General features: G+C 38.6%; 2 protein-coding genes across 2 annotated transcripts; both read left to right on the forward strand.

Moving 5' to 3' along the window:
* The first annotated feature begins 97 nt into the window (after nucleotides 1-97).
* LOC135236804 (extracellular calcium-sensing receptor-like) lies at nucleotides 98-11,742 on the forward strand. The gene is made up of 6 exons (XM_064303334.1): nucleotides 98-328; nucleotides 586-877; nucleotides 2,053-2,841; nucleotides 2,945-3,172; nucleotides 10,221-10,344; nucleotides 10,464-11,742. The coding sequence occupies exons 1-6, from the start codon at nucleotides 111-113 to the stop codon at nucleotides 11,375-11,377; spliced, it is 2,565 nt and encodes an 854-aa protein (XP_064159404.1). The 5' UTR covers nucleotides 98-110; the 3' UTR covers nucleotides 11,378-11,742.
* A 3,337-nt stretch (nucleotides 11,743-15,079) lies between these two features.
* LOC135236670 (extracellular calcium-sensing receptor-like) lies at nucleotides 15,080-21,369 on the forward strand. Its single transcript, XM_064303155.1, has 6 exons — nucleotides 15,080-15,297; nucleotides 15,566-15,857; nucleotides 16,926-17,720; nucleotides 17,819-18,046; nucleotides 19,355-19,478; nucleotides 19,607-21,369. The coding sequence occupies exons 1-6, from the start codon at nucleotides 15,080-15,082 to the stop codon at nucleotides 20,518-20,520; spliced, it is 2,571 nt and encodes an 856-aa protein (XP_064159225.1). The 3' UTR covers nucleotides 20,521-21,369.
* The last annotated feature ends 5,622 nt before the right edge of the window (nucleotides 21,370-26,991 follow it).

Consider the following 26,991-nt stretch of genomic DNA (forward strand, 5'->3'; position numbering starts at 1 on the left):
GTCTGTTGCTCTCAACTTGCATTTCCGGGTTATGCCTTTGAGAATCACAGTAAGACGGTTAAAAAAAAATACTGTATTTAAACCTGGTACACAGCAGTGCTGGATCTGAGATGTGCAGTGGGATGGATCTGCAGATCATTCTGCTGGCACTAACAGTCCTCTGGGCTGCAGCACAGACTCCACCATGCAGAATACTGGGGAGGGCAGCCAAGCCCAGCTTCTATCAACATGGAGACATCAACATCGGTGGAGTCTTCACTTTGTACGATATTCCTTTGGACACAACCATCAAATTTAATGCCAAACCAGAACCGCTGAGATGCTCTCGGTGAGGTTAACCTGTACGAGTTTTTTGTATTGGTGGTAATTTGATGATATTTTTTGTGATTCCAATAATCCTAAAAGTAATATCAATAATGTGAAAAATGTAAGCTATTGAATTTACACATCTTACCCTGCATTTTTTTGCCTGTTGGGTAAATACATGATGAATGCCTTTTCATAGAATGCCACATGACTGTGTAAAATTGTATTATTAGTATTACAATGATTATTAAAACAATCCACATAATTTGTCATTTCTAGAGTTGACTTAAGAGAATTCCGGGTGGCCCAGACGATGATCTTCACCATTGAAGAAATAAACAACAGAACTGACATCCTCCCAGGAGTATCTCTTGGATATAAAATATATGACACCTGCGACTCTGCAGCAATTTCTATACAAGCAGCCATGGCTCTGATGAACGGTTATGAGGACACACTGACCGACACATCTTGCTCCACACCAGCCGTAGTTCAGGCTATCATTGGAGACTCAGTATCTACAAACACTATGGCAATTGCTGCAACAGTAGGATTATTTCAAATTCCAGTGGTGAGTTATTTTAGTCTTACAGTTACTGCAAAACAAGTCAGCATTTATTGACATTTAAAAGTTAAAGTAGCATAAGAAGAAACTTTTTCGAAGTTTCCTATCCAGGGGTTTTCTGTTGTGTGAATGTCATAGTAAAAATAGCAATAATGGAAAATATTACATTTATGTTAAATATTTGGGGGAAAAACATTTTTTAAAAGCCCTCTGATATTGCAAATTTATTTTGGTGACTGCATGCTTCTAGCAATCATGAATCAATAGTCCCTAGCAAAGTTTTCATGTATTTGATGGGTGTGTTGTGGTGTATGTGGTTATAAAATTAATGTTCAAAACCATTTACAAAACTTTGTTGACCAAAACAGCATAACTCACAAAATCCCCAGATTCATTAATGTGGAAGTATTAAATCAGCAATTTTAATTTACATAACACTTAACTCGCAAATTAAAATTGCATAGCTTTTGTTATTTTTTCTAACATACTGAAAGTTTCTGCAGACATTTGTTGATTACATTTGTAAGATAGGTTACTGACATTGTATGTGTCAGAAATTGCTTTTTTCTAATATGTTTACATTCTTAAAATGTGGTGGAAATTGCAAACTGACATGCCAATGCCCAACAGAACTCTTTCTTTTTGAATATATTCCACTTATATATTGCTCTGGATGAAGAACAATTGCTAGGTGATTGTAATATACGTATGTAGACAAAAAGACATTCCAAAGATGTATAGTAAATATAGATTCACCTGTTTTGTTAACAGTGAGATGGTTGAAAAACACTACACCTGTGGGGAGAAAATAAACAGATACAAAAAAAATTGACTTGGCATTGTGGGGATGTACTATTATAGGATTTACCATTATAGCATCCTGATAGAGACAACCGTAACTCATATTCAGACATGAAAATCCATACTCACATTTTATAATCAATTTTAAATTTCAAAAATTTTCAAAGAAGCAGCATCCTGTACATGTGACTGAGTTGCTTTTTGGTTCAGCCACATACACTTGGACACACACACACACACACACACACATACACACGCACATATTTCATATACTCACACACAATGTATTTGCCTCATGATCTACAACCTTGACCATAGAATACATTGAATCATTGTCTATACAAAGTTCTGATAACTTTTACCTTTTGTGTTGTTTTCAGATCAGTCACTTTGCTACATGCGCATGCTTGAGCAACAGAAAAGAATTTCCCACATTCTTCAGAACCATTCCCAGTGACTATTACCAGAGCAGAGCACTGGCTCAGCTGGTGAAGCACTTTGGCTGGACCTGGATAGGAACAGTGAGAAGTGACAGTGACTATGGCAACAATGGGATGGCCACGTTTATAAAAGCTGCTCAACAAGAAGGCATCTGCATTGAGTATTCAGAGAAATTTTACAGGACAGAATCAGATAAATTATTGAAGGTTGTTGATGTTATCAAAAGAGGTACTGCAAAGGTAATTGTAGCATTTCTTGGTCAGGGTGAAATGGACAAGTTACTGGAGCAGCTGACGCTTCAGAATATTACAGGTCTCCAAATGGTTGGCAGTGAAGGCTGGATAACAGCAAGCAGTGCAGTAACACCTACAAGTTTCAGAATACTGGGAGGGTCTATTGGCTTTGCTGTCCCCAAAGGCAAAATACATGGCTTTAAAGAGTTTTTGTTGAAACTTCACCCATCCCAATACCCAAATAATACTGTTGTCATAGACTTTTGGGAAAATGCATTTCAATGTTCCCTCACAAATGAAAACAATCTACCTCAAATGAATCCCTGCAAGGGATCTGAGAGTTTAACCGAACTTGAAAACGAATACACTGATATATCAGAGCTGAGAATCTCCAGCAATGTTTACAAAGCAATATACGCTATTGCTCATTCTCTGCATGGTCTATCGGCATGTACACCCCATCAAGGCTGCAGGGTGAAAACAGAGCCCTGGCAGGTAAATAAATATACCCTTCTTACAAAGCTAATAAAATCCTCATGATGAAAAAATCCACTTCAGTATTTATGTCAGTAAGTATTTGTTTGTTGTTTCTCTACAGGTACTTACAGCCCTGAAAGAAGTCAATTTTACTTTGGGAACAGGAGAGAAAGTCTCTTTTGACAATAACGGAGACCCAGTGGCCAGATATGAAGTGGTGAACTGGCAGCTTGGTCCTGATGGTGCAGTAAAGTTCAGAGTGGTCGGCCACTATGATGCCTCTTTACCACCTGGGCAGCAGTTTGTGATGAGCCCTGTTACTATGATTTGGGCAGGTGGGCAAAAACAGGTAAGTGTTTATGCACAACATGAAAATGTGGTCTGATGACAGCATGCTGCTGTATACCTGTATGCAGCTATTAGCACTGATTGAGATAAATAATTAAATATGACAGTTCAGTTCAAACAGTTCAGCAGCATACATAAATAAAACTACAGCAAAATGAGACATGTATGAGTGAAGACTATAATGGTACGGTAGAAAGCCCAGCATAATATGTGTCGAGCATTTGATGCTCTATATATATTGAGCCCCTAAAGCAGTGGTAACCAGCTCTATTCCTGGAGATCATTAGTTGTTTTTTATTTCAACCCTAATTTGGCACACCTGAATCTACTAGTTAGCAGCTCAATGTAGATATTTAGTTGTTTAATTACATGTGCTTTGTAAGGGTTGGAGAGAAAACCTACACAGTAGATCTCCAGGAACAGGGTTGGTTACCACTGCCCTAAAGGGACATGGTTGCAGGAAAAAAGAAAAAACTTTTGCGAGATCTCATGAAACATTTCCTTTCCCTTGTAGAACTTTTGCATTCTCCTGAGAAAATAATATCTATAAATAACAGCACATATGTACTTTCGGGTCAATGTCACAGTGTCATTCATAATTGGAAAACAGTTAACATGGAGGGGCAGCTAAAACATGTATAGGCTGAGATAGCTAGCATCTTTAGGTATCAGTCGATCAAAGATAACTGGTGCAGAGCCCGTCAAAGTGCAGACCAAGGCAATAACATTGCATCTACACATGTGCACCTTATTTTGCTCTTTGAAAGGCAAGATGCAAAAAGTAATCCGAAACGTTTCTTTCAATTCTGTAGTAGGAAAAGAAAAGTGGAGGATGTCAGGTGTATCAGGAATGAATAAGGAGCATTGCTTCATAAGAATGCCTTAAATAGTTATTTTGTTGACAGTTTAACTAGAAAAGAGGTTACTAATAGACTGGAAGGCATATTCAGTAGTCCTAATGTCTTAGCAGATACTGAGATAGAGAATGAAGTATTGGGTAAATTACATGCAATAAAAACAAACAAGGCAGTAGGCCCTTATGGCATATACCCAAGGGTACACAAAGGTTTAGGTAAGATCATATTTAAACTACTGGCAGGTATTTTGACACAGTCATTAGAACCTGGAGAAATACCTGAGGCAAGCAAGGTAATACTAATATATAAGAAAGTACTGATCCAGAAAGTTTAACTTGCATCTTGTAAAATACTAGAATCTATCATTACAGAAAATTTAGAAGTGTTTCTTAAAATAAAAAACATCTAAATTGATAGCTAATATGGTTTTCACAAGAGAAAGTCACATCTGACAAACCTTTTGGTATTCTTTGAAGAAGCTACCAAGTGTTTGGACTATAAAAATGCTTATAATATTATATACTTAGTTTTCCAAAATGCATTTTATAAGGTACCACGAGGGACTTATTAGCAAAATGAAGACAGGAGGAATTATAGGAGGTATTTCAGAGTGGATTCAGAACTGGCTACAGGGTAGAACACAAAGAGTAGTAGGAGAGATATTATCTGAGCAGGGAACCTTGGGAAATGGAGTCCCACAATGATCAATGCTGGGACCATTGCTCTTCCTTATTTATATCAATGACCTTCACAGGGATGTAGAAAGTACATTAGTCAAATTTGCAGATGATATCAAATGGGGAGGCCCAGCTAATAGTTTGGAATCTACTAAAGTAATCCAAGAAGATTTAAACAAAATCCAGAAGTGGGCGGAATCCTGGCAAATGAAATTCAATATAGCCAAATGTAAAGTTCTATGTAAGAAATAAAAACATTAAGCAGGATTAATTCATGGGAGGAACAAAACTGGAATGTGGTCAATGTGAAAAAGACTTGGGAATAATGGTCTTTCAGGTTCTAGGAACTGTGCTGTAGCAGTAAAAAAAAAAAGGCCTATGGGATGCTGGGACATATAGCCAAAAGTGCTGAGTGTAAATCCAAGAAAGTTATACTTAGCTTCATACATTTGTTAGACCACACTTGGAGTACTGTGTGCAGTGCTGGGGACTGTACTGCAAAAAAGATATGGAGGCTCTGGAAAAGGTTCAAATAAGGGCAACCAAATTGATTCCTGGGAATAAAAGCTATGAGGGAAGACTTAATAATAATAATAATAATAATAATAATAATAATAATAGGTTTTATTTATAAAGCACTTTTCAAGCAGTATCTCAAAGTGCTGAATTATCAAATTATCAAGATTTAAGATGCTTAATCTCTTCAAGATTATTAAACTGAGATTTAGGGGTCGTGTGATTGAAGCTTTTAAATTAATAATTTAAGGGATTAACAAAGTGAACTACAAGATATTCTTCAAGTTCTGCTACTTGAATGAGCAAAAGGCAAATTCTGAAAAGACATTATGAACAATTGTTTTCACACAGAGAGTAGACAATGTGTGGAATGGCCTACTAGGTCATGTAATAGAGCCAGAAACTGCAAATTATCAAGACCTGGCTTGATACAGTGTTAGATATTATCTAGTATGCTAGTAATGAGAGCACTAGGTCCAATTTAGTCAGGAAAATGGCGAGCGTTGTTGGGCTGAATGGTCTGTTCTCGTCACCATTTTATGTTAATTTGTTCTCTGCTCCCTGGTTTAAGGTGTGTTCATTTGTGAAAAACAGCAAATAAAGTTATTTGTTCGAATGAAAACCTGCATACACTCGGCCCTCCATGGCACAAGAATGGGTGTCATTGGTTGATATGCACTTGAAATATTGGTTCAAATTAAAGGCCACACAGTGCCTGGCAATACGGGTGGATGTCATTGACTAATAGGAGACAGTCAGTACTATTAAGGGCATGACAATAATATAATTTTTACATTTATTTTAATTTCACCTTTACTTAACCAGGAATAAACCCCATTGAGATCAAAATCTCTTTTGTAAGGGGGACCTGCGATAAAACACACGTCAGTAATCAAAACACAAATAATTAGGCGGTAAAAATGTTGCAAATCCCATGTAAAATAGTTAAAGATTAAGATACACAACATCAGCATCATTAATTCATTTTCCCCCGCTGCATATGTCCAGCGTGTGATTATTCTTGAAAAACGAAGACGTTCACTGTTAACATTACCTCAAAGGAATGCAATTCAGACAATTTATAACCTGTACTTCAACAGTTAGTTATCTGGTTTCTTGTCATTCTAAATTACAGTATGTAAGGAAGACTTGCAGTTAAAACATGCATTGTTGCACTTAAGAGTGATATGTGTAGGGATGACATTCATTCTTTTACTGCAAGATGTCAAGCCCATCATCCTGTTTCAGTCCTCTCTTTTTCTGCTATTCACACAGATTTACATTAAAGCATGGACAGGTGGCATTATTGAACAGAAACTGCCACAAGCACAGTGTAAACTGATTTTTCATTTGAAACCATTGCACCTAGATGGCCTCAATGAAGAATTCAATCTAAGTTGTGCTCTGTTTGTCATCATTATTATGGTCATTCCTGTTGTTGATCGGTCATCATTACTGGTAAGTTTTAAATTATTTAACATTAAGTGAGTAGCTAGCTAGCTGTACAAATACGCTACGACAGCTATAGCCATGTATATGTTCTTTAAACGACATGAACGCATGTTAGCTAGCTAGCATGCTCACGTCAATGTTTAGTTATCAATTATGGAACGGGTAATGTTACTCATAGTCGTCTATGGAAAGCACATTAGAAATTACCCTTTTAACCTTGTCATAAGTAGCCAAGACACTGTGCATACCGTGTATGCTACTTTAAAAACGTAACTTCTCTAGTTACTCTTCATAAAAGCAGAAGCTACACTAGCCAACATTTTACTTCTAGCAGCAATGAAGCTAGCTACTTCTTAATGTGGTTGGATATATGACAATGAGAAGGTGGTGGCAAAGATTTCCACGCCCAATCACACCAAAATGTTAGGGAGATACTGGGTTACCGCATTCACGACTTATTAGACAAATTTAAAGAAACCCTTCATGAAGTCACAAAAATGCATTAAAGTTCTATAGTGAACAGTTGATAACTAGCTAAACATCAACTTGAGCTGGCTAGTTGGATAACAGACTGCATTTGTGTCATTTTAAGACCGTACACACAGGCAGGTATCATTATATTAATATCGCACATAGTTAAGGTAAGATAACTGGATAATCTAAAACCACTAATTAAGTATTGTTGCTGCTCAATAATGGGAACACTTAAAAATGTAAGTCTAGCGTAGTGCTAAGGTAGACTATTTAAAAGTTTCGCCTCGCCAGAAGATTATTAGGAACAGAAGATCTTGCGCAAGTGGAGTAGCAATGTTACTGCTTTGGACTCATCGAGATATACAAGAACAGGAGACAGCTTCCATTTACCGATTTCCTATGGGTGCGGCTCATGGGTGCATGAGGCCAATATGGGTATAAGGAGGCTGCCATGTTTGAATATGGGGCCTTTTAGCACCACAGCATGCACACTGGGTACCTAATCGCGATGAATCACGGTAAACTGGTAAACGCAGAGCAGTGACGTTAACCCACAGGGGCGAGATCCGAGAGAGTTTTCAAGTCGTTTGACAAACTGTGACATTGCATCTGGTAGCTGAGTAGGTACATGATTTTATGGAAGAAAAGTGACTCGTTGTGACCAGGATATTCCTAATGTGAATTCTAACATTTCTGAAAGTTGTGGTTCGCTAGCTAACTAAATAACTATTAGGCTATGGTTGACAAGCTAGCTTTTGAGTCAATTAGCAAAAAACAAAGGGTTTGGCAATTCAGGGTTTCCTACAGAAAAAACCACAATGACCACAGACTCTCAGACCTTAAAAACATTCATTTCTGTACCTACTGACCTCATGTCAACAGACAGAATTCACAAACAACTTCACACGTCCACACAATAAAGCCCCAAACTTAAGAGATTTTGCATTTTTCCCTTCTTCTTTTTCCTGCCCATTACATCATCACACATACTCCATGCCCACAAACAATACATCTCCCCACTCGACATTTAGCTACTCCAGCCAATCAAAACATCCCATACACATGAAAAATGAAAATACATATTTTTGACCTGATAAATTTGTGCCTGTTGCAGCTACTTTGTTAGTGGCTCACTGGCAACACATTTGCACATGGGCCAGGGATCGAATCCCACCTAAATTTCTAATTTGTTACACAAGCTTATTTGCAAACTAATAATTGCCTATTACTTCAAATAGGCAATTGGAGACACGGGTGTGCCCATTTATGTAAGTGCGTGCACTGTGATCTAAAACCATGCAAACCAAATTGGAATGAAATAAATCTTAAGTCTTTGTCTGTGGGGCTCAGAGAAAGAATCACTCAGTGCCTAGAGAGGAATTATTTAGGTGTGAAGAAATTTTAGAGTTTCAAAGTATTGTCCAAAAGAATTTAATCTGGCCACCATAAATTCCTAGTTTTGAATGGACTTCTATGGGGAAATTTTCTTTTTGGTACCAGAGGCTAGCTAAACTGCAATACCGTGAGTAACCACTAAAGTTTGCAAGCTTCACAGAGAATGGCAATCCCGGTCCCCTGTTTGATCAGCCCTCCACCAGGCTCTGCGCCAGTTATCCTCAATTCACTGAGCCAGTTAATTCTTGAAACGCCCTATGCACCAACTCCAAAGACAGACTCTTCCAGTTAACCTGACACACCCCTCGCCAATAACTCCTCGACAGACTACACCAGTTATATTTGATCCACTGCACCAGTTGACAAATGACAGGCCCATTCAATTTTGAATGAATCACTGCCTCATAGACTACTGGTACAGGACAGTAGTGCTGAGATGCATTTAGGTTGACTTAGTGTCAGAATCATCAGCTGAATAAAGAATAAAAAGCTAAGCAAATGTTTGAGTGCTGGATCAAAATAACAATGCTTCCTTCCTAGCTTCTGCCATCATTGCAGGAGACAGACATGAAGGCAAAAGCTCTCTCACTCGCTCTCTCTCTCTCTCTCAATTCAATTTGCTTTATTGGCATGAAATACATACAGTAAATATTGCCAAAGCATTACATAAAAATAAAAAACAAACAGAAAGAAACACACACATGCAGGAATTCCAAATAGAAGGAGAAAAGAGAGAGAGAGAGAAAGAGAAAAGCAATAGACTATTTATACTAGGATTTCGTTAACTAATTATATGTATATGTTATAAGTTGAACAGGTAACCTTTTACATGGGTAGTTTCTCACTGTCCCTCAGGTTGTGACAAGCTGAAACATATTCTGCTGCGAGTGGGGCTGTTGACCCCTCTCCCAGAACTATTTTCAGCTTTTCTGTGTTTGTCAGGGAAGGAAATGATTTTATAATTTTAGAAAATTTGTTGAAATATGTTTTCCTTATTGCAGAATATTTTTCACAGTCTAGGAGGAAGTGCATCTCTGTCTCCACCTCTCCTGTCTTACAGTGACCACATACACATTCCTCTTTGGGCAACCATAACTTTTTATGTCTACCTTTTTCAATTGTTAAAGTGTGGTCACTGAGCCTGTACTTGGTCAGGATCTGTCACTGCTTCATATCTCTGACAGAGAAGAGATATTCTGCCTGTGTGTATTCTCTGTTTAGGGCCCGATAGCAATTCAGTTTATTTTGGAGTTTGGTACAGGTCTTCCAATGTTCCAAATATATGTTTTTGATTTGTTGTATAGTTTGGTTAACTCTAATTGGTGATTATGAAGCAGTGCTGATCTGAAGCTGGTTTGTGTTAGTACTGGTTAGTTTAGATAGGTTCAGAACCAGCTGACTGAGGGGATACTTTCCTGGGCTTACCTCTTGGGTTTTTAGAGCCTTATATTGTAATGTATACAATCTCTCTCTCTCTCTCTCTCTCTCTCTCTCTCTCTCTCTCTCTCTCTCTCTCTCTCTCTCTCTCTCTCTCTCACACACACACAAAGTATTAAAAAGCCCCCTTTTTGGGCTTCATATCTACATGACAAAGTATTCCAAATAATTATTATGATCTACCTACATGTGATATTGTCCATGGGTGCTTTGAGTTGAGAGTTGAACCATGTTAACACAGAAACCCAGGTCAGTGTGCAGTGAGAGCTGTCCCCCAGGCACCCGAAAGGCTGTGCAGAGAGGAAGGCCTGTCTGCTGCTATGACTGTGTGCCCTGTGCTGAGGGAGAAATCAGCAATGTCACAGGTAGTTAACTCTAACCAGTCTATAGAGAACATTTCTAAGTTGCACTTTTTATTGTGTTGCATTTTACTGTACAGCCATAGCTGTAGGAGGGTTCTAACAATGATATTATTTCCTTACAGATTCTAATGACTGTATTCAGTGTACGGAAGAATACTGGCCTAATGCTAAGAGAGATCAATGTGTTTCAAAGTTTGTCGAATTTCTGTCATTTCACGAAATTATGGGAATCGTGCTTGTTATTTTTTCCATATTTGGAGCATGTGTAACTGTACTTGTGGCTGTGCTGTTCTTTATAAAGAAGGACACACCCATTGTGAAATCCAACAACTCAGAGCTGAGCTTCTTGCTGCTCTTTTCATTGAAACTGTGTTTCCTTTGCTCTCTTACCTTCATCGGCCGGCCCTCTGAGTGGTCCTGTATGCTGCGCCACACTGCGTTTGGGATCACCTTTGTCCTCTGCATCTCCTGTGTTCTGGGGAAAACAATAGTGGTGTTAATGGCCTTCAGGGCTACACTTCCAGGTAGTAATGTCATGAAGTGGTTTGGGCCTCTGCAGCAGAGACTGAGTGTTCTTGCTTTCACTCTCATACAGGTCCTTATTTGTGTGCTTTGGTTAACAATATCCCCTCCTCTCCCCAACAAGAACATGAAGCACTACAAAGAAAAGATCATTCTAGAATGTGATGTAGGATCAGCAGTGGGGTTTTGGGCTGTACTGGGTTATATTGGACTCCTCTCTCTACTGTGCTTTGTTTTAGCTTTTCTGGCTCGTAAGCTGCCCGACAACTTCAACGAAGCCAAGTACATCACATTCAGCATGCTCATATTCTGTGCAGTCTGGATCACCTTTATACCAGCTTATGTCAGCTCACCTGGAAAGTTCACTGTGGCTGTGGAAATATTTGCAATTTTATCATCTAGTTTTGGCTTGCTGTTCTGTATCTTTCTTCCAAAATGTTACATAATATTATTCCGACCTAAGGAAAATACAAAAAAACATATAATGAGTAAAACAAATGTGAAATCTCAGTGATACACAATTTTATACCCAAAATAGTTTTGTAGGGTATTGGACCAGAGAGCCATAAATATGTGAAATAATAATTTCATGTCATAACATATAAGGTTCCCAAGATATGTAAATGGAAGAAATGATTTTCATAAACCACGGTTCACTTGATGGCAGTCCTCTAGAACTACCATTTTTGAACTACCATTATGGCCTACACCTGGTTTATTCTTTTGTGGCCAATACTGTATATATAATATACAGTGATATGAAAAGTTATTGTACTCAATACTGATAAAATTGTATTTTGTTTTTAACTGCAGCTCTATTCATTTCTTAAGTTGGGTCCATAAAACTAGTAAATCAGACTACACATGCAGCTAAAGTAATAATGTTGAAGATTTTTATTATAATAACTTTCTGGTCTAGTCACTATCTATCACTGAATTAGGTAACACAATGGTGATTGAGCCTATTATTATATTAATTAATATCATTATTATTATTATTTTATGATTATAGAACTGGGTTTCTGTGGCGACATTCCCGGGAAAAAATCACAAGCGGCGCATAGTTAGTGACGCGTTTTCCATCACTCATCATTGGTTGGTCCGCCAGAGAGGGTAGGTGGACGCAACAGGCTTGCTCTTCAACTCACTTGTGCGTGAGCGGCGTACTGTTTTTTCCGGTGTCTGCTAGTGTTACAATAACAGGGGGGGGAGGGGGTTTAACTAAAAACATGAGAGGTCATATTATTTGTTGATATAGATTTCGTATTACATTTGATGACAATGTAACGTTACTAAATTACATAGCTATTTGCACAGCTAACGCTAGCTACCGGACCATGTCAAGAAAGGCGACATTAGTTTAGACAACGTTGCGCACAGTATCCATCTCTCATATCAGGTAACGCTGCGTTAGCTAGCTAGCTAATGTAATTAACACAATCTAATGTCAGCTAACAATTAGAAAAAACGCTAGCTAACGCTACCGCCCGGTACCGACCTCGCAAACCGTCTCTGGAATGCAATGCTACCTCGTTGCAACGTTGCAGTGTAGCTAACTAAAGCCAAGGCCAGTTCAGATCTATGATTCGCAACGAGACTGGATGCAACTTGCAAAATTCCAAGACATCTGATTGTAAACGTTCTAAAACTGCACTTGGCGATTTGACAAGGTGGGTCTTTTGAGACCCCTGCAACTAACCAGTTCACACCGCTGCAATTTTCTCTGCAACATTCTAAAACCGTTTTGTCTCATTGCGAATCATTGATCTGAACTGGCCTTAACGTTATCGTTATTTACATTGCCATCAAGTTCATCAATATATTGATCGGAATAAAGCCGGGGTATAGGTGGAGCAGAGCCGGGTCTGATTTCTGTGTAAAGATGTCAAGCTGGAGAAAACTAAATAAAAGAATATGGCAGTATGGTTTAGTGTTGTTATTATTTTATTACGCTTCCTCATATGTTCCGCCTTGATGCCCTTTTTTGATGAAATCTCCTTTGTTTTTGTTTTATTCTTCTTATTCTAATTGCTGATTTAACACCCAGCTCAGCTTTATTCTCGAACAGTTTAGCTAGCAAAACCAGAAACAACAAGGCAGTTGTTTCAGAAATATCACACAACAATCATTCACGAAGAAGACTGTTCATTGTGCACGAGATACATAATTGCACGAGCCACAGCGAATCCCGCAAATTCTTCTCTGCAGTGTAAGATGTTCATACCGAGCAAAACGTGGATAAAGAACGTTTGTGGAAATTGATCATCACTAATTCTACCCCAGGTCTACTGCAGCATTTTAACCCGGCTCGGCAGTGTAAAGACCGCTTAAGTTAGCCTAATGTTAGACAATGAATGAGTATGTACATAACGTTATTGTATAACAACCATTTTTTATTCAGTAAATAATAAGTGTAATTTTGGACACTGGTTGGATCCGGTTGGGTCTATGGGAAGTGAGGTCCAAAAACACACCTGCAATTACCGCTTCTCGCCATTGGTACCGCCAAAGAGAACGAAACGGAAATCTTTGAGATTGTAACTTTAAGTAATGTGATCAGGGTCTTGGATCTCCAGTGCTGGGTGTTATTTAGCAATATGAAAGATAATGGAGGAACATATGACAAAACTGTGTATGTATTTTTTTTATGACAATAAAAATAAAGGAATAACCCATTAGAGAATGTATAGTTATTATAAGCCATTTTCACACATGAAGTCTCATCCAGCAATGTTCTAGAACATTATGGGTCAATTCCAAATGCAAGCTGGAGTCATCATTCCGGAAAGGTTCCTCTGGTAACTTGCTGGTTGAACACATAGTAACATTTACACAAAAGTTCCATTTTGATGTTTGAGTGAACTATACCTTAACATTACCGGATCATGCACAGAAAAGTCAACTGACTCTGCAAAGACATTCACCATGCTACAATTCTTACTATAACAAAAAAATGTTTCCAACGTACTTCTCATCAGAGACCTCCTACAACAAAGTTTTAGGTGTAGAATTTTACATCAATATCTGGGTCTCACAGGGTTAATGGGTAATTGTTAATTCAGAATTGACTAACCTTATGCAAGCTAGATATGATTTGATTTCTATGAAAAACAAACCATCAACTAACACAATTGTGCATCGCTACTGCTAACACAATTAGCTAGCTTGTGACCTTCGGCATTGGATTGCTTGAAGGTAAAAGATAATTGGGCATGGCTAGGGTGAAATGTTCAATATCCAATAATCCGGTGCTTCTGTTCTATAGCATTAATCTAATATTAATTTGTTTGCAAATATAGTTTAATGAAGTCAATCTTCTAATGTATGCTGGTGTTTAAAGATCCATGTACACTGGCTCATGTTCAAGTACCTGCAAGAGGCGTACGTGTTGTCTTTCTAGCAGTTCTCTGCGTAGCAGCTAGGTCAGGAAGGGACTAAATTGAGATGTGAAACACATGTATTGCTGGAATTTTATTCACTCATAGCACTGCTGCTGACTGATGATCTGTTCAGGAAATGTAGTGCTATTGCTGGATCAGCACTGGCAGCTTATATATGAGGGACAGTTGGTTTATAACAGCACAACCAAAGATGTGCCAGAGTTGCCCCCACCCACCAACATGGTATATGTCAACCATGTCATATTTAGAGGGTAAAAATACAGTATTTAAAATAAGACATTGCGACCCTTGTTGTTAAACATTATCCTTTAGAATTTTCTCTGGGAAAAATACAAATAAAATGGCAGGATGAAAGCAGTTTCCATAAAAAAGAACAGGGGAATATGTCAGCTTTTAAGACAAATAAATAAATAAATTAGAACAGTACTTGTATTGACAATTCATACAAAATTGTTCATGTGAATAACCTGGTTGGCAATGAAACTAACATCAATAAATATGTACCACTAAATATACCACAGTGCTCAGTGATGAAATGCAATTTTGTGTGCTGCCTTTCCATTATGGTTATATTGTTGATTTCAAATAAAGTATATGTAAAATGGATGAACTTGTAGGCCTACATGGTAAAAATAAAAAGCCCCAATGATTCTGAGCCATTCCCCATCAAGGCTGTTGCCTCTGTTGCTTCTGGAATTTGCTCCAACTCGAACCATACTTATCCTGGGATTCAGGTATGCCTTTGAGAATCACAGATCGATGGAGAATTAAAACTGCTGTATTTAAACCTGGTACACAGCAGTGCTCGATCTGAGATGTGCAGTGGGATGGCACTGCAGATCATTCTGCAGGCACTAACAGTCCTCTTGGCTGCAACACAGACTCCACCATGCAGAATACTGGGGAGAGCAGCCAAGCCCAGCTTCTATCAACATGGAGACATCAACATCGGTGGGATCTTCGCCCTGCACCATATTCCTTTGGACATAACCATCAAATTTGATGCCAAACCAGAACCGCTGAGATGCTCTCGGTGAGTTTAACCTGTAACAGTTGTTTGTATTGGTGGTACTTTGATTATTTTTTTTGTGATTCTTACACTTCCAAGAGTAATATCAAAAATGCGAAAAATTTAATTTTCTCTGCATATGCTACCCCGCATTAGGTTTGCCTGCTTGGTAAATACATGATGAATGTATTTTCAAGGAGTGCCTAATGGCAGTGTAAAATATGTAAAATTGTTATTATTAGTATTAAAAGGATCATTAAAACAAACAATCAACATAACATGTCATTTCTAGAGTTAACTTCAGAGAATTCTGGGTGGCCCAGGCTATGATCTTCGCCATTGAAGAAATAAACAACAGAACTGAAGTCCTCCCAGGAGTGTCTCTTGGATATAAAATATATGACACCTGTATCTCTGCAGCATTTTCCATACAATCAGCCATGGCTCTGATGAACGGTTATGAGGAAACACTGACCGACTCATCTTGCTCCACACCAGCCGTAGTGCAGGCCATCATTGGAGAATCAGGATCTACAAACACTATGGCAATTGCTGCAACAGTAGGATTATTTCAAATTCCAGTGGTGAGTTGTTTTAGTCTTTTACACATACTGCAAAACAAGTACCCAGTCATTGATATTTAAAAGTGAAAGTAGCATTAAAAAATTATCTTGTTCAGGGAGTTTTCTGTTGTGTGAATGTCATGGTAAAATAGCAATAATGGAAAATATATTTATGTAAAATGATTTGGGGAAAAACGTTTTTAAAAACCCTCAAAAATTACACATTTATTTTGATGATTAAATGCTTCCAGCAATCATGAAAGAATAGTCCCTAGTAAAGTATTCATGCTTCTGCTCAACGTATTACGTAATAGGTGTAATTTACAAAATCTACAGATTTATTAACGTGAAAGTATTATTTCAACAATAAAAATGGCATTTTAATTTACATAACATTTAACTAGAAAACTCAATAGCTATTGTCACTTTTTTAACATACTGTGAGTTTCTACAAAGAATTGCTGTTAATATTTCTAAAATAGATGATTGAGAGTGTATGTGTCAGAAATGGTATTTTTATATGTTTACATTGTTAAAATGAGGTAGATATTGGGAACTGACATGCAACGTATGTCAGTGCCCAGCAGAACTCTTTTCTCACTCATTTGCGAGGTGATTGTAATATATCGGCAAAGACATTCCAAAGAAGCATATTAAACATAGATTCACAAGTTTTTTTTTTTACAGTGAGAAAATGATGGTTGAAAAACATTCCTGTGGGAATAACTAAAACTGTGATGCAAAAAACTGACTTGCAATAGTGGGGATGTGCTATTGCAGCATACTGATGGAGACACCTATTAAGAATTACTGACTCGGCAACACTCATATTTAGACATAAAAATCCATACTGAAATGTTATAATCAAATATAAATTTCTACCTTTTTCAAAGAAGCAACATATCGCGCATGTGACTGAGTTGCTGATTGTTTCAACCACATACACTCACACGCACACACACTGCATATACTCACACACATACTGAAATATATTTGCCTCATGATCTAAACAATGAGTATAGTATAGTATACATTGAATTACTGTCTTTACAAAGGTCTGATAACTTTTCCCTTTTGTGTTGTTATCAGATCAGTCACTTTGCTACCTGTGCATGCTTGAGCAACAGAAAAGTATTCCCTACATTCTTCAGAACCATCCCCAGTGACTATTACCAGAGCAGAGCATTGGCTCAGCTGGTGAAGCACTTTGGCTGGACCTGGATAGGAGCAGTGAGAAGTGACAGTGACTATGGCAACAACGGGATGGCCACATTTATTACAGCTGCTCAACAGGAAGGCATCTGCATTGAGTATTCAGAGAAATTTTACAGGACACAACCAGAGAAATTACAGAAGGTTGTAGATGTTATCAAAAGAGGTACTGCAAAGGTAATTGTCGCATTTCTTAGTCTGGGTGAAATGAACAAGTTACTGGAGCAGCTGACACTTCAGAATATCACAGGGCTCCAGATGGTTGGCAGTGAAGCCTGGATAACAGCAAGCACTCTAGTAACACCTACAAGTTTTAGTATACTGGGAGGGTCTATTGGCTTTGCTGTCACCAATGGCAAAATAAATGGCCTAAAAGAGTTTTTTTTAAAACTTCACCCATCCCAGTACCCAAATAATACTGTTGTCAAAGACTTTTGGGAAAATGTGTTTCAATGTTCCCTCACAAATGAAAACAATCTACTTCACATGAATCCGTGCACGGGATTTGAGAGCTTAACTGAAGTAGAAAATGAATACACTGATGTATCAGAGCTGAGAAACTCCAACAATGTTTACAAAGCAGTATACGCTGTTGCTCATTCTCTACATGGCCTGTTGGCATGTACATCCCATCAAGGCTGTACAAACCGTGTGAAAACAGAGCCCTGGCAGGTAAAAATGATAAATGTTTCTTACAAAGCTTATAAATCCTCATTATGAACAAATCCAATCAAGTATTTATCTCAGCTTAAATCTTTGTTCCCCTACAGGTACTTAAGGCTCTGAAAAAAGTAAATTTCACTTTGGAAACTGGAGAGAAAGTCTCTTTTGACAGTAATGGGGATCCGGCAGCCAGATATGAGGTGGTGAACTGGCAGCTTGGTCCTGATGGTGCAGTAGAGTTCAGAGTGGTCGGCTACTATGATGCCTCTTTACCATCTGGGCAGCAGTTTGTGATGAGTCCAGTTAGTATTGTTTGGGCAGGTGGGCAAAAACAGGTAAGTGTTCATGCACTACACGAAAACAGATGATAGCACATGCATGCGGCTGTATACCTGTATGCAGCTTTTAGCACTCATTGAGTTAAAGAGTGAAATAGTTGAGTTCAGTTCAAACAATTCAGCGGCAAACATAAATAAAACTACAGAAGGACAAAAACAGCACACATATGAGGGAAGACTATAATGTTACTGTAGAAAGTCCATAATTATCAAATTTATGTGTGACCATAATCTGTTTCCAGTATTTTATGTTTTTGACTGACTCTATTAATTAACAGCTCAATACAGATTTTTCGCTCTTGAATGAGGTGTGCTTTGTTAGGGCTGGAGTGAAAACCTACAGGACAATAGATGTCCAGAAGCATGATTGGTTACCACTGCCCTAAATGGACATGGGTGAGGAAGAATCATAGAAAGTACTTTTGCGAGATCTCACAAAACTTTTCTGTTCCCCTCTAAAACTTCTCCTGAGAAAATAATATGTATAAATAACATCTCGTGTACGTCTAGGTCATTGTCATGGTGTCACTTACTTGGGAAAAGTAAACCAGAAGGAGCAGCAGATTCCTGTATAGGTAGGGACAGCTAGCATCTTTTGGTATCAGTGAATCCATGATAACTGGTGCAGAATAACAACGCTTCCTTCCTAGCTTCTGTCATCATTCCAGGAGACAGCCATGAAAGCAGTTTATCAACCCTGATAATCCAGACAGAAGCTAGGAAGGAATATATTTACACCTGTGTATATATTAGCCAGCAAAAGATATAGCAGGCCAGTGACAGCTCTCTCTCTCTCTCTCTCTCCCTCTCTCACTGGCTTGGAAGATCACTAGCTTGCCAGCTAGCAAGATAGACAGACAGACAGATGGATGGACGGACAGACAGACAGATAGATATCTAGCTTTTTTGATAGCTACCGAGTGATCTATCTTGCTAGCAAGTTGGCCAGCAAGAGATAAAATGATCGCAAGCAACCACGCCATAGAATTACATACATACACATCATTTACTTAGTCCTGTGTGTGACAGAAGAATGACCGATTGTAGGCTATATGTATCCATAATAGTCAAGCTAAGATCTTCATATTTAAAGTCAAATTCAAAGCAAAACACAAGCAACTGCCCCTCCATGTTTTCTGTTCCCCAAGAAATGACACTATGACAGATCTCACAAAAGTATTAAAAAACATTCTTTTATGGGCTCCCTATCTATATGATAAAATATTGCAAATAATTATTATGATCTACTTAAACATCACATTGTCCATGGGTGCTCTGAGTTGAGAGTTGAAACATGTTGTACAGAAACCCAGGTCAGCGTGCAGTGAGAGCTGTCCCCCAGGCACCCGGAAGGCTGTGCAGAGAGGAAGGCCTGTCTGCTGCTATGACTGTGTGCCCTGTGCTGAGGGAGAAATCAGCAATACCACAGGTAGTGAACTCTAACCAGTCTATAGACAAAATTTCCAAGTTGTGCATTTGTATTGTGTTGCATTTACTCATTTTACTGTACAGTCATAGCTGTAAGAGTATTCTAATAATTATATTATTTTCTTACAGATTCTAATAACTGTATTCAGTGCTCGGAAGAATACTGGTCAAATGTTAAAAGAGACCAATGTGTTTCAAAGACTGTCGAATTTCTGTCATTTCACGAAATTATGGGAATCCTGCTTGTTATGTTTTCTATATTTGGAGCATGTGTGACTTCATTTGTGGCTGTATGGTTCTTTATAAACAAGGACACGCCCATTGTGAAAGCCAACAACTCAGAGCTGAGTTTCCTGCTGCTCTTTTCATTGAAACTGTGTTTCCTTTGCTCTCTTACCTTCATCGGCCGGCCCTCTGAGTGGTCCTGTATGTTACGCCACACTGCATTCGGGATCACCTTTGTTCTCTGCATCTCCTGTGTTCTGGGAAAAACAATAGTGGTGTTAATGGCCTTCAGGGCTACACTTCCAGGCAGTAATGTAATGAAGTGGTTTGGGCCTCCCCAGCAGAGACTGAGTGTTCTTACTTTCACTCTCATACAGGTCCTTATTTGTGTGCTTTGGTTAACAATATCTCCTCCATTCCCCAACAAGAACATGATGCACTACAAAGAAAAGATCATTCTAGAATGTGATGTAGGATCAGCAGTGGGGTTCTGGGCTGTACTGGGTTATATTGGGCTCCTCTCTGTATTGTGCTTTGTTTTAGCTTTTCTGGCTCGTAAGCTGCCTGACAACTTCAATGAAGCCAAATTCATCACATTCAGCATGCTCATATTCTGTGCTGTCTGGATTACCTTTATACCAGCTTATGTCAGCTCACCTGGAAAGTTCACTGTAGCTGTGGAGATATTTGCAATTTTAGCATCTAGTTTTGGCTTGCTATTCTGTATCTTTCTTCCAAAATGTTATATCATATTATTCCGACCTGAGCAAAATACAAGAAACCATATAATGGGTAAAACAAATGTGAAATCTCTGTGAGTACCTGATATATCCAAGATAATTTTGTAGGTTTCTGGACCAGAGAGCCATAATTTGTGAAATAAATATGTCTTACCTTACAAGGTTGCCAAGATATATAAATGATGAAGAAGAAATTATGTTCATAAACTTGTGTTCACTTGATGGCAATCCTCAAGAACTTTACAAGGCACACTATGGTTTAGTTGGCTGACTTATTTTGACCTTCCCTTTGGGCCTACACCTGGTTTATGCTACTTGTTCTTGTACTGAGTACTGATATAAATCAAATATGTCTACTGTATCTGTATTCATTTCTTAAGTTAGGTGTGTAAAACTTGTAAATCAGGCCACACGTGCATTTAAATCTAACATAAATGTGTTATGGGATCAGAGCCCTGTATCTCCAGTGCTGGGTCTTATTTAGCAATATACAAGATAATGTAAGAACTTATGAAGAACAAACTGTGTATGTAACTTGTTATATGACAATAAAAAAATATTTGAAAGGAGTTACATACTTTTTTTTCACACATGCAGCCTCATCCAACAATGTTACAGTAATTTATGGGTTAAGTGCGAGCTGGAGTTAGCATTCTGGAACGGTTTCTCTGACAAATTGCTAGTTAGCCCTGCGATAGATTAGCATCATGTCCAGGGTGTATTCCTGCCTCTCGCCAATGCATGCTGGGATTGGCTCCAACACCCCCCATGACTCTGACCCAGATAAGCAGGTATAAATATTGGATGGATGGATGGATGGATCAACATGTCAAATGTTACATGAATGAAAATATAAAATCAATTAAATTTTACAGGTACTGTGTACATAGGAAATGTTACTCTTTTGTTATCTCCAGTTTAACCCTCTGGGGTCGAGAGCTCCGCCGGCGGAGCTCGACAAGATGAAATTAACTTTCGTTTCTATTTGGATGACTTCACATGCTGTTATCATACAGACGCAACAAAAACATTGACAGAAACCTTAGAATCGCGACTTTCCAATGCGCCCATTGGCAAATAATATGAATTATTTTAAATGTTCTAAATTTGATTAATTAGATCATGTATGCTTTGTTAAACTTTACTCATTACTATGTGAATTTCGCTCAGCAGGAAGTCCGCCCAAATCGCATTCACATGTTAACAACATTATAATTACTCTCCATAGAAGGAGACTAAAGGAGGGGCGATGCAAGATCCATGTGAGAAATGCCAAGTCTGCGAAAGCGGGATAGAATGTCAAAGTGTCGCCTAATTAACTTCTTTTGAGGTGAACATTTCGTTTAATTTTGGAAAATGGTCCGTCCGGAAGCCGACACTGATGAAGAGCAGTGTCATTTCGAACAGCGAACTGATCCAGCTGAGGATCAACTTCATGCGTAAGTATATTTCTTATGATCATATTGGTAAATATGTGTACTGTATTGCAACGTATCTGTGTGTTTGTAGGAATATCCAGCAATATGCGCGTTTGTAAATTCCCACACTACGAACGATTCAAACTATTGCATCTCAAAATTATAGGCTAGGCTCTCTGCGTCTGGTTGTGTTAGAAGTATCAGGTAGACTGTATGTTTTTCGATCATATTGGTAATAAATAGCCCGTGGCGTGGCTAAGATTCTAAAACTGATGTCCTCGCACAATCAATATTAGCGTACTGTAAGTAAATTCAGGAAATAGCAATATAATAACCACTTAGCTAAACAGACCTAGCCTACTTCAGATTGAGGCATTGTTATTGATGAGTTGCGTGTAGTTGAGCTGGAATAGCAATGTTTATTTAGTTTAGCTAATGTTGTTTCGTTGATAGCTTGCATTATTTGTAAATGTGTGCTGTATTGCATTCTCTGTGTGTTTGTAGGAATATTCACTAATATGCGCGCTTGTAAATTCCCACACTACGAACGATTCTAACCATTGCTTCTCAAAATTATAGGCTACCTCTCTGCGTCTGGTTGTGTTTGTTTGGTTCTTTGTTTGTATATGATGTAACCATGTCACATTTCCTAAGTTTTGTTTTCATTAGTTAGTGGTTTGCCCCTTTTTTGTAAAGCATTTAATTTTCACCTGTTGAAGGAAATGTGCTATATAAATAAAGTTTGATTTGAGGTCACATTTCCTAAAAATTTTGTTTTTATCATATTTACAGAGATGCTGATCAGGAAACACGGCCTAGTTCACTACTAGCTAAGAGGCCACGCAAGCGTTGCAAGAGTACACCAGTCTCATCTCATCTTCCATGCGTATAGTTTGCTTCAATAAATGTTCTGAAAATCAGAAGATGTCTTTGTTTCTGTCTTCTAAATGGCTCACTGAGTCTTTGTCTTAGTGGTGGGGAGGCATGCGGCCAGGTGTGAATAGCTACTGTTTACAGTTTGTGTGTTTTTAGAGCAGTTTACAATCCACACATGATTATGACCTACTTACTGCTGCCATATTATTGTAGCTGAGTCTGTGCTGAAAACAAAGATATGAAACACTTTGGAATCACTGTATATAAAGTTGATGAAATTTACACAAATGTCAGAGCATCTCACAATCACCAGTGTGCCTCATTTTACACTTAGACCCCCCTGGGGTCTAAGGGTAAAATGGTTAAATACTTACATACTCTCTGGAAAAAAGATGTGTCCACCAGCAAGGTTCTCTGACCAGTACTGGCCAAGCAGTCCCTCAATATAGCCAATGGGACCTGCCTTGCGCAAACACAAATTCAACATGGACATGGACACCACAACTTCTTCCCAGTACACAGCCAGCCAATTGCAAACTGTTATTGTGATGACAGGGAAGCATTTTAGCCAATTAAGTTAAGTTTCTTACAGTGTAAACGTTGTTAAGCATGCATAAAAGGACAAGTATTGTTTTTCCTGCATAGACATGTCTTGACATTAAATTATTGGCTCACCAGCCACTGAGGCTAGTGGTTTTCCACTTGCCACTCAGCATTTTCACCATATAATTATAATTTGCTTATGTGTATTCAGTAACGTCAACGTTGAAGCTGTGAAGATGCACATCTATTTCTTTACTTTATTTTAAAATTGCAATTCGGCTACAAAATATCAGTTTTGTTGTTGTAGAAATATAATACTATACTATACTGTGATACACCTGTGTAGACTCACGCACCGTATGCCACCGGTTGAAACCAAACATTATGACAGACTTTCTTCTTTTGTTTTTGTGCAGCACTAAATAAACTAAAGCAACTAAAATGATGGACATACTTCTGTCCACGTTTATGCTTCTTTGCCAAGCCATTGTTGTTTTCTGTGATTGGTGCAGCAATCGTTGTAACTTCCGTGTTTTCTGATCGCAATCGCGGAGTCTGAACCTGTTCTCTCTACTGGCGTGAACTGTCACTAAACACACAATACGAAGCGACAATAAGTATATACACGTTTGAATGCAGCGCTATGTATGGATGTGGTCCAATTTTGACCGAATTCGCCTTCATATCAGCCTACTCTAAGCTTGACTGAGGAAACAAGATGTGAGAGGGCGAAGTGGATAGGCCAATTCGATGAGCACAAAGTGTGCACCCAGAGTTCATGGGAGTTGTAGTATCGTGTAGTATCAGCTCAAATGTAGTAATTTAAGATGCCTTTTGTAAACTACAATGTTTTTTTGTGTTTTTTTTTTTTTTCATAGAAAATGCTACCAAAAGATCACTTGCCAAAGTGGCTAGGAAGGGTGAAGCACACATCCTCCAATGAGATCGCCTGGCACCTCTGGCATGTAAATCGATCGTACATTTTGGAAATACCTACACAGCAATAATTAACCAGTCCCCATTAACAGAAGCATGTGGAATAGGGAAAAAAAAAAAAAAACCGGAGACAAGTTATACGTCGGATCTTCAATCTTCAATCTGATCTATCTGGTTTCCTCGCCCACTTACCTTGCATCACCAGCATGCCTTGTGGACGTGAAAACTCAGCTCCCATTAAAATTCATGGAGGCAATTACGACGCCCCTGCTTGTTGGAGGATGAGTGGTTTCTCGCTCAGAGTGATGGAGTTACATGCCACTGTCGAATTATACCTGCATTTGGCAAGCCCTGTGCGTAAACACACCTTAATCTTTTCAGTACAAGTGCCGAGAATGAGACACAGGTGTTTGAGAAGAACTGGCAAGTTGCAAGTTCAAAATTTGAGCAATGGTATTTATAGACGGGACTCAGGTGAGGGACTTCGCCTTGTGTCTAGCCTACTTTTAGCTTTCATTTCAGCACTGTATACACTCAGCTAAAACATGCAATATGTTCCTCAGACTATGGACATTGGTCTGTAGTAGTCAGACAGTAGTTGTTTCTGCAAGAAACAAATTATCTGTAGCATTACATTACCATTAGTGATGGTGATGTATGACTCGAGTCGACTTCAATTCCATCGTTGAGAGTCACTGGAGTTGACTCATTGATTCCAGTTAATTGACCCCTATTGTTACATAATGGAATATCTATATTAAATCTTTGAATGTGGCATCCTACGTAGAGAAGGGCACATCAAATTAGTGGTGGGTTATATGGCCTAAAAGTAATATCACAATATTTCAAATGTAGCAACAGAAAATAATTCCCAACATTCTTCAGAACCATTCCCAGTGACTATAAACAGAGTAGGGCACTGGCTCACCTGGTTAACCCCTTTGCGCAATACCCCTAGTGGTCGGCACCCCGGCTTGCCTAGATTGCTCAATTCAGACATTCTGTGCTCCTGCAACCATATTATGAGTTGAAAACACAAACTCAAGACAGAGTTTTTTAGAGCCACCATTGTCGTGTTGCTGGTTGTCCATTTAACGAGCACCCGCTCCCTGCAGTCTCATCTGTAACTACACCCCCCACGCATGACACACTAGACAATAGTGTCATTTGGGCATACATGAAAATATTCTTTTACCACAAAAAAGTCATATTCCGTCTTAGCAACAAAATAAAGCCACAATAGCCGAAGGTATGCCTGTACAGCTGTGAAAAATGTTGCTCACTGAACACTGAAATAGACAAGAGGAATTTTTCTAAAATTATACCATGTCATTTTACCGTCAATATCTGGGATTAAACATGGAAAAATATACAACCCTACCATTGGTTTTACGCGTAGAGATGTCCCTTTCGAAAATGAGTGGTCATATAGTCTTGGACAATCCGTTTGTGAAATATACACTCATTTGTAACGCCCCCAAAATAGCTGTGGGTAATACCACACATGCTGTTTACAGTGTTGTCGCCCTTTATAATACAACCTGGCTTGATTGGCAATTAATTTATTCAATGGGTGACAGAATAAGCTTTCTAATGATGTATAATACATCTAATTTTACTTTTGGAATAGCGTTTTATAGCTCAGCGTAACCAAAAGCTTTGTCTCATTATCGCCGCCTTACGCATTCACTCTGTGGTAGCAGAATTGAAAACATAAAGTATTCAAAATATGACACTGCGACCCTTGTTGTTAAACATTATCTTTAGATTTTTCCAAGCGGCCAAAACCAGACTTCGTTTTTGAAGCTCATTTCCTGGTGTTGTAGTTCCTGGTTGCTCACTAGCGCCACTACGGATGGCTCCAGTATAGGTGTTTTCATATCCGGTTTCCATGTAAGTCTACGGTACAAATGCGATCAAAATACAAAGTCAATAATTTTTTCTCACAAGAACAAATAGTCATAATAGGTGTATTTTATTGGTCTTATGACTGTCCATGGGTCGATTTTGTGATTTATTGCGTCATTTGGGCACAGTGCCAATATTTGTTCTGGACCAATGAGGTACAGCTTGCGTCACTTCCGGATTACTGCGGAGGACTCAGCTACAGTAGGGGCTACAGTCTATGGTCACTGGGGTGGGCGGTGGCGCTTCTTGGCCTTGCCATTGCGGCTCCGGCTACGGTCCGCCTGTGCTAAGTCTGAAAATGCAGGCATCCCATTTCATGGTGATTTCATTATGGCGTGTGCTATTTACAGCTGCTCTAGACGACCATAAAATAATCCTCCTCTTAAATTTTTCGGTATCCGAGTCATTTTTACTATTTCCTTTAGCCTACTTAACCAAATAATTACTTGGCAGAAAGCGTAATCAGCTTGCTATATTTGGTAGTCCAGTAGTAGCCTGTGCTAAAACAGTTCGCAACTTCGGCTACCAAGCCATTTGACTAGCTAGCTAACCTTAACCGGCAAACATTCAATCTGTCAGACGTGTTTGGCGGCTTGTCAGTCGTGTACATTCCGTAAATGTCTACGTGGGCCATGCTTCACGCATGTGACAAAGCTACTATAATCCCGATTTTGGGATAAACACTTTTTCAGTTTCACGAAGCGAATTAAGAGTTTCAAGGTTCATTTGCTGAATATACAACACACGATGAAATCACACACACAGAATTTAACGAAATTAACCATCTTGGCATTTAGAAAGGAACATGTTTTTAGCATTTAAGAGACCGACAAGCTAGGCATTTAAGACAGTGGTTCTCCGAATCGGT

Source organism: Anguilla rostrata, chromosome 12 (assembly GCF_018555375.3).
Source record: "Anguilla rostrata isolate EN2019 chromosome 12, ASM1855537v3, whole genome shotgun sequence".
In the NCBI taxonomy this organism is placed as follows: domain Eukaryota; kingdom Metazoa; phylum Chordata; class Actinopteri; order Anguilliformes; family Anguillidae; genus Anguilla; species Anguilla rostrata.